The sequence below is a fragment of the Propithecus coquereli genome, unplaced genomic scaffold (genome assembly GCF_000956105.1).
Source record: "Propithecus coquereli isolate 6110/MARCELLA unplaced genomic scaffold, Pcoq_1.0 Scaffold712, whole genome shotgun sequence".
In the NCBI taxonomy this organism is placed as follows: Eukaryota; Metazoa; Chordata; class Mammalia; order Primates; family Indriidae; genus Propithecus; species Propithecus coquereli.
In genome coordinates this window covers 51,602-60,386 of record NW_012153197.1, presented here as the reverse complement: position 1 = coordinate 60,386, position 8,785 = coordinate 51,602, and the positions used below count along the sequence as shown (strand labels likewise).

General features: G+C 42.4%; 1 protein-coding gene across 1 annotated transcript in view; it reads left to right on the top strand.

The window, feature by feature from the left end:
• BMS1 (BMS1 ribosome biogenesis factor) overlaps positions 1 to 8,305 on the top strand; it is a gene marked incomplete at its 5' end in the record, with an annotated part of 50,275 nt that extends 41,970 nt beyond the window's left edge. The window contains 2 exons of the mRNA XM_012661486.1: positions 7,162 to 7,323; positions 7,809 to 8,305. Coding sequence (XP_012516940.1) covers positions 7,162 to 7,323; positions 7,809 to 8,039 — 393 coding nt within the window. The remainder of the gene's footprint in view (positions 1 to 7,161; positions 7,324 to 7,808) is intronic.
• Between the last annotated feature and the right edge of the window lie 480 nt (positions 8,306 to 8,785).

Genomic DNA, 8,785 nt, shown 5'->3' with positions numbered 1-8,785 from the left:
TGGCCTAGTAAAATGTGTTTGGAAGTATTTCCTCTAGCTCTATTTTTGGAAGGATTTAAGAAGTATTGGTGATAATTTTTCTTGGAATGTTTGGTAGAATTCAGTCATGAAGCCATCTGGTCCTGAGCTTTTCTTTGTTAGAAGGTCTTTTTTGTTACTGTTCTGTTCAAGCTTTCTGTTTTTGTTTCTTCCTGATTAAATCTTGGTAGGTGATATTTTTCTAGGAATTTATCCATTTCTTCTGGGTTATCCAATTTGTTGGCATATAATTGTTCATAACAGTCCCTTATGATCCTTTTTATTTCTTAGGCGTCTGTTGTAATGTCTCCACTTTGATTTCTGATTTTATTTATTTGAGTTTTCTTTTTTTCTTAGTCTATTTAGCTAGAGGTTTGCCAATTCTTGTTTATTTTTTTAAAGAATCAACTCTTGGTTTTATTGATTTCTCCTCCCCCCATGGTTTTTCTGTTCTATTTGATTTATTTCTGCTCTGATCTTTATTAGTTCCTTCTTTTTGCTAATGTTGGATTTATTTTGTTCTTTTTCTAGCTTCTTGAGATGTAACGTTAGGCTCTTTGTTTGGGATCTTTCTTTCTTTTTTTAATGTAGGCATTTCTTGCTATGAGTTTTCCTCTTGGAACTGTTTTTGTTGCATCCTATAGGTTTTGATATGTTGTGTTTCCATTGTTGTTTGCCTCAAGATATTTTTAATTTCTCTTTTGAGTTCTTCTTTGATCCATTGGTTGTTCAAGGAGCATGTTGTTTAATTTCTACATATTTGTAAATTTTTCAAGATTCCTCCTGTTACTTAGTTCTTGTTTTATACGGTTGTGGTTGGAAACAATACCAGATGTGATTTCAGTCTTCTTGAATTTGTTTAGACTTGTTTCATGACCTAACCTATGGTCTATCCTGGAGAATGTTCCATGTGTGTTAGAGAATAATGTATATTCTGCTGCTGTTGGATGGAAAGTTTTATATAAGTCTGTAGGAACATTTGGTTTGAAGTGCAGATCAAATGTAGTATTTCCTTATTAATTTTCTATCTGGTTGATCATTGAAAGGGGGATATTGGAGTCCCCTACTATTGTATTGCTATGTATTTCTTCCTTCATGTCCACTAATATTTGCTATATACATTTAGGTGCTTTGATGTTGGGTGCATATATATTTACAATTGTTTATGAACCTTTATCATTAAATAATGACCTCCTTTGTCTTTCATAATGGTTTTTGACTTGAAGGCTATTTTCTCCTAAGTATAGCTACCCCTGCTCTCTTTTGATTACGACTTGTGTGGAATATCTTTTTTCATCACTTCACTTTTAGCTTATATATGTTTCTAAAGCTAAAATGTGTCTCTGTTGGCAGCATATAGTTGACTTTTTAAAAAACTCACTCAGCCACTCTGTCTTTTGATTGGAGAGTTTAATCCATATACATTCAAGGTTATTATGGATAGGTAAGGACTTACTTCTGCCATTTTGTTAATTGTTTTCTGGTGGTTTTGTAGATTCTTTGTTCTTTCCATCCTTTCTTATTGTATACTTTTGGGATTTCATGATTTTCTGTAGTGCTAAGCCTTGATTCCTGTCTCTTTTCTTGTTTATGTATCTACTGTAGTTTTTTGCTGTGAGGTTACTCTGAGGGCTTACATAAAACATCCTACGGTTATAATAGACAGCTTTAAGCTAATAACAATTTAACTTTGGTCACATACAAATACTCTAGACTTTTACCCTCCCCTCAAAATTTATATTTTTATTGCCACAATTTACAATTGTTTATATTGTATATTCCTTAACAATTTGTTGTAGCCGTAGTTATGTTTGACCATTTTGATTTTTAATCTTCATACTAGAGATTTGAAACATTTACACACCACCATTACAGTAATGAGGTATTCTGAATATGACTATAAAATTTATCTCTACTAGTGTGTTTTATGCTTTGATGTTTTTTTATGATAGTAATCATCATCCTTTGATTTCCATCGAAGAACTCTCTTAAGCATTTCTTGTAAGGCAGATCCAGTGTTGATAAATTCTCTCAGTTTTTGCTTTTCTAGAAGGCTATTTTTCCTTTATTTCTGAAGGCCAGCTTTGCTGGGTATAATATTCTTGGCTGGCAAGGTTTGGTTTTTTTCCTTTCAGCACTTGACTATATCATCCCATTCTCTCCTGGCTTGCAAGGTTTCTGTTTAGACATCCACTGATAGTCCAATAGTGACCTGTGTGTGACTTGATACTTTTCTCTTGCTACTTTTAAAATTCTCTCTTTCTCTTTGACTTTTGACATTTTGACTGTAATGTGCCTCGATGAGAATCTCTTTGGGTTCAACCTGTTTGGGGATCTTTGAGCTTCATGAATATGGATATTCACATCTCTCCCAAGATTTGTGAAGTTTTCAGCAATTATTTTGTTAAATAATCTTTCTGTGCCTTCCTCCATCACTTCCATAATGCGAACATTTGTTTGCTTAATGGTGTTTCATAAGTTCAATAGGCTTTTTTCAAGCTTTTTTATTTTTCCCCTCCTCTAATTGGGTTATTTCAAAAGACCTGTCTTCAAGTTCAGAGATTCTTTCTTGTGCATGATCTAGTCTGATGTTGAAACTCTGTTGTATTTTTTGTTTCATTCATTGAATTCTTATAGCTCCAAGATTTCAATTTGGTTCTTTTTTATGATTTCTATTTCTGTTGAATTTCTCTTTCAGATCACTAATTTTTTTTCTGATTTCATTGAATTGTCTCTTTGTATTCTCATATATCTCGCTGAGTTTCCTTAAGATCCTTATTTTTAATTCCTTTTCGGGCAATTTGTAAGTTTTTGTTTCTTTGGAGTCAGTTACTAAAGAATTATTGTGATCCTTCGGTGGTGTCATGTTTCCTATGTACCTGCGTTGATGTTTGCAAATCTGGTGGAACAGTCACCTCTTCCAAACTTTACAGAGTGTGTTTCCTAGGGAGAGACCTTCATCCACAGAGGTCTTTGGGTGCAGGTTTGGAAGGGTGCCGTGGCTCAGGTTCCAGGTGGATGCAGTGGGATGTGCATCTGTACAGAATCTGCCTCCGTGCAAATTCTTCAGCTGTGATCAACACCAGCAGTGACTGCTGGTGCCTCAGAGGTTTACTTAGGCTGCGGGAGTCTGTGGCAGTGTGTGCTGTTAGAATCCTCAGTGACAAGGGCTTTTAGGCTCTTCCTGTTCTCATTTTCCCCACAATGAGAGTCTTAGCTGAGGTGATCCTTCTTGGCATTGGATCTGACATGACCCACAAGCAGCTGCAGTGGTGTTGGGTTCCAGGGTACAAGTGCCCAGAGCAGCTGTGGAGTCCAGGTCCTGGGCTTAGGGTCTTGTGAACCTGCTGTGGCACCTGCGATTGGAGGCACAGGTTCACTCCGAGGCACGGGTAGATGCATGTAGCCCGCAAAGCTGGGGCCTTTGGCTCTGAGGTGCACTCCAGCTGCTTAGGCCTGGGTTGCAGCTATGACTTTGATCCTGGGGGCAGGACACAGTACTGGCCTGGCTCTGGGAAAGTGTCCTCTGGAATTTCAGGCCCTGGATTGTAGGGCACAGCTGCAGTTTGGAAACCAGAGCCAGTAGGGCACAGTGGCAACATACACCCCAGGGGACGAGGCACCACATAGTGGTGACTTTGGACCCTGCACTGGAGGGATGTGGCAGTATCTCAGGCTCTGTGAGGCCAGGTGCAGCATCAGGAAGTACTCAGGGATGGCAGAGTGCGGCTGCGGCTTGGGCTCTGGGGGTAGGGCGCAGCACAGCAACCGTTTTACTCCTTGAGGGGGCAGGGTGCCTCAGCAGTTTAGATTTGAGGGTTAGTTCAGTTCCAGGGAAGCAGGGTGCTGCGGCTGTTTGTCCTGGAGGGCAGGGCACCCCAGCTCAGCCAATGCTTTGTTTCCCTGGGATGCAGGGTGCCGCATTGGCTCAGCCAGAGCACCTGTTCCTCATGAAGTGGAATTCTGCTTCAGCTCTGGTGCCAGGGAGTGTGACTACTCTGGATGACCAAGGCACAGATTTACCAGGAGGTAGGGTGCCATGGCAGCCTGGCCCCTCAGGATAGGCTGTATGCTGCGGTCTGGATGCGGTTTGTCCCTGCCAAAACTTGTATTGAAATTTGATTCTCAGTGTGGTGGTGTTTGGGAGGTGGGGCCTAGTGGGACATGTCTGGGTCATGGGGCCGGTCCTTCAGGAATATATTGTGTCGTCGACTAGTTACCAGAGAGTGCAGTGCTGTAAATGTGAGTTCAGCTTCCTGGACTCTCTTGCTTCTTCTCTTCGCTATGCAATCTCTTTGCTGTGTAATCTCTTTCCCCTTCCACTTTCGGCAATGAGTTGAAGCAGCGTGAGAGCCTCACAGATGGGCTCCCAGTCTTGGACTTTCCAGTCACCAGAATAGAGAGCCAAATAAACATCTTTTTAAAATAAAGTACCCAGTCTCAGGTATTTTATAGCGACACTAAATGGACTAAGACAGTGTATCAGCAGCTCAAGGGTGGTGGGCCACCAGGTGGGGTGGTATGGGGTGAGAAAGCCTCAGGGATGGAAGGGTGCAGTGGCTACTCACCCCGGCAGCGGGACACGCTCCAGCAGAGTTTCCGTTTCCAGGATGGCACAGTGCCCTGCAGCGTGGGTTGTGGGGCAGGGCACAGTGTCAGCTCCTTCTCTGGGGGAGCTCAGCCGTCTTGGACCGGACTCCAGGTGGCTCTCTTTGCTAGCCTTGTAGGGGGTGCTGAGGTCCTCCCGCTTACCTTTTCCCTACAGGGAGCCGTCTGCCTGGTTCACGCTGATCCTGACTAGGAGATTGGGGTGGGGGGGGCAGAGGCATGTTGTTTCCTTCCCTTCTTTATGTGACTGTCCTGGTTTCTGTGTTCTGCCGGATTTTTGCCACCCCTTTGATGTGCTCTGGCACTCTCCTTTGGTTATTTTCATCAAAATGTAGTTGTTTATTTGTTGCTTTGGCTGTCCTTGTGGTGGGGGGACAAGCACAAGGGGATTCTAGTTGGCATGTTGCTGACATCACTCCCGCTTAAACTTGCTGTTGTGTACTTTTTTGAACTTTTCCCCCCACCATACACATGTATTTTTAAAATGTTAATGTGCTAATTTTTATTGAAGCAATGTGGGTTTTTATTAAAATTTTAATGTTTTAGTAAACTTTATTGAAATGTTAACATACATACAGAAAAATATCCAAATCATAAGTGTACAGCTCAGTGAACTGTAGCACACCGGAGCTGCCATGCCCTGGACCAAGCAGTAGAATTACCAGCACAGCAGAAGCCCCTTCCCCCAGTCACTATTCGTCTCCTCCTCAACGGTAGCCCCTGTCGCAACTCCTGACGTGTAGACTAGGTTTGCCTGATTTTGAGTTTTCTAAAATATAGCACATACTATTTTTCCTTGCTTCTTTGATTTGATATTATAGGCATCAGCCATATTCTTGTAGATGGCAGACATTTGTTTATTATTATCGTTGAGTTCCGTTATGTGACAGTGTCGTAGTTTATCCATTGATGGGTAAAAATGACTTCCAGTTCTTGGCCATTGTAACGCTGCCCCGAACGTGTGTGAGTTGTTTGGTGCACACGCTTCTGTCGGAAGATCCCCAGGGGTGAGGTGTGGGCTCCAGGGTGCGTGTGTAGCCAGCGTCAGCTCGGGCCGGTGCCAGTTCCGGAGCCGCAGCAGCTCAGCCCGTACCCGCAGCTCCGGAGTTCTCGTCCTTCCGCTGCCTTGCGGTGGTCGGCCTGTCAGTGTGGTCTTATTTCAGGTTTTCAGTGCCTGTCTGGATTCCCACTTCATTTAGATTTTGGCCTCAGAACTTCATTACTTTCTTCACAGCTTAACAATGCGTTTGAAAAGATTTATTTGTTTTGGTCTAGGATATTATTCAGTTGTTTTGTCATCAGATGGTAGTTTGAGGTTTCATTCTGCTCTTCTGCTAGAAACAGAAGTCCCCAGGCATTATGCTTTCTATAAAATAGTTAATAAAATTTCGGATCAACTTACATGAATTTTGATTCAAGTATACTTCAAGATGTGGTGCCATTACCCAGGTGCGGTGCTTACACTTTTGTGAGAAGGACATTTCTCTGAATTCTTTAAAGCAATTTGGGTTTCTTAACAGAGAATTTTGAATATTATTGTGGATGATGTCTTCAATAATAAATTTAAAGACATAAGAGAAATATTGTCTGTATAGTTGATGCTGACCTTGGTAAAGGCAAGGGCAAAACTTGCAACTTTAACAATGTTTCTGAGGCAGTTAGGAATTTTGGTCATTTTACTTAATTTAAATGGAACTTAGATTACCTTGAAAATTCAATGTAAAGTGTTTTGCCTTCATCTGTTGTTTGAATCTCACTTTTTTCAGCCAGCTTTCTATTAGAAACAGAATAAAGTTAAACTTCTTAATTAGAACCAGGGATGGGGACACTTTGGCTGCTGATTAGAGGAAGAACTCTGTCCTTAAATGAAGAGAGTTTGATAGTCAAGATGAAAAGCCTAGATTATTCTTGTTAGAGTGGAAAACAACCACTTCAGTGCTCCAAAGATAAGTGCCCTGAATTTTCCATTAAAAGAAACTTTGGAAGCCGACGCAGGAGGATGACTTGAGGTCAGGAGTTTGAGACCAGCCTGAGCAAGAGTGAGAACCCCTTTCTACAAAAAATAGAACAATTAGCTAGATGTGGTGGTGTGTACCTGTAGTCCAGCTACTCGGGAGGCTGAGGCTGAGGCTGAGCCCAGGAGTTCGATGCTGTAGTGAGCTTTGGTTGTGCCACTTTTTACTCCAGCTGGGTGACAGAGTGAGACCCTCTCTCTAAAACAAACAGATAAAAACTTTGGATCTGTTCAGTTTGCTCTATTGAAAGCCCGTAGTTCCATGCCAAAGAAATGGGCACAGTTGATTTTTTGGAAGTTATAAATAAATATAATCTGTTCCCCTGTTTGCCTAGAGTTGTGAACGTTCCGTGAGGTGGTCTGTATTTGATGAATGATTGAGTGCTGGTTTCTGAGGGACAGCAGACTAGTTTTACTGATTTTGTGGAAAAGTTAATCCATGAGATTTTATGCAAAAGTTTTAAACGCACATACATCATAATTTATATATGTCACAGTCTTTGTTTTCTTTTTCCTTTTAGCCAATTCTGAGACAAAAGAAACATTTTAATTCATTGCACATTCCAAAAGCTTTGCAGAAGGCCTTGCCATTTAAGAACAAGCCCAAGACCCAAGCAAAGGCAGGCAAAGTGCCGAAGGACAGGAGGAGACCAGCCGTCATACGTGAGCCTCACGAAAGGAAGGTACTGTCGCCAGGTGTCTTACCACAGGGTGCATTTAGTTACGAAAATAGTGCTCTTAGTAGGACACTTGGCATTTCTACTGCATTCTCAATTTTCATCAGGAAAAGGGTAAGGGCTAGAGTTATTCAAGGCAATAGAACTGGAAGTTCGAGGAAGGGCCAGAGTCCCTGTGCGTTTTAATAGGGAGAAACAGGCACGTACTTAGGGAACCACTCCGTCCTCGTTCGTGGCACACAGTGTCCACAGCGTGATTAACCGAGGTGGTTTTGTGTAAAGGTAGAATACGCTCACACGTGGAGATACACATGTATCTCCATGCCTGCTGTGATTTCCTAGGGGAGGGTGAGTTTCCACTGAGTTAGTGTTTGTGTGGATCACGGATCGCCTTTAGTTTCGATACCATCCGCCGAGGTTTCAGCCGCTGAAACAACGCAGCATGCCGTGGCTGTGGGACCGTTCTGATGCTCGCTGTGTTTGTCTGTCAGATCCTGGCCCTGCTGGACGCTCTGAGTGCGGTGCACAGCCAGAAGGTGAGGAAGACCAAGGAGCAGCGGCACCTGCACAATAAAGAGCACTTCCGGGAAAAGCGGAAGGAGGAGGAGGAGAAGCTGAAGCGACAGAAGGACCTCAGGAAGAAGCTCTTCCGGATCCAGGGTCAGCAGGAAAGAAGGAATCAACAGCGCAGTCTGAAGGGGGCTGAGGAGCAGCCGAAGTGAGCCTTCGGAACGGAGGGGCTGTCTCTGGGTCTGCAGAGACGGACGGTTTCAGACAGCGCAGTGCTCGTAGGCAGCAAGTCGGGCGGCCAGAGCCGCAGAGAGACGTCTTTGTGGGACGGGTCACCCAGACCGTGCCTGGGAGCGGAAGAGTGGAGGGGAGGAGCCGGCGCTGGTAGGACACAGGTTCGTTCGCAGCTCACTTTCCTCTGCCTGTCTCAGTTTAATTATTTTGTGCTACAAAGATACCATTAAAATATTTTCCTGTTCATTTTGGCTTAGTAGTTTTCGTTAGGGATGAGTGCTGACAGCTGACTGTGGATAATTGTTTCTTCTGCCACCTTCATGAGTAGTCTTCCAGAAGAGAAAGAACTAACCTGAACCCTCAGCTTTAATGTAAGATTTTAGAGAAGGGTGTGTGGTGGTTTCTGTTTTTTGGTCTGTTGTTATCTTTTTTGATAACTGACTCTAATAGACATTTTACCTCATATTTCATACGTTTTGCATATTAGTATAATAGCTAGGTAACAGTAGATACGTATTTAAAGCTTTAGACCAGGAAATTGCTATCTCAGATACAGAGACCCAGGAGATAGTATTAATATACACTAATGAAGCAGACAGCTCTTATTATGCTCTTAAATTATACCTGCCTACCTACATTGCCCTTTTTAAATGGAATGTTTTATTGATGTAATCATACTATTATGTATATGATGTATATATTTTATGATTATGTTTTGACATAA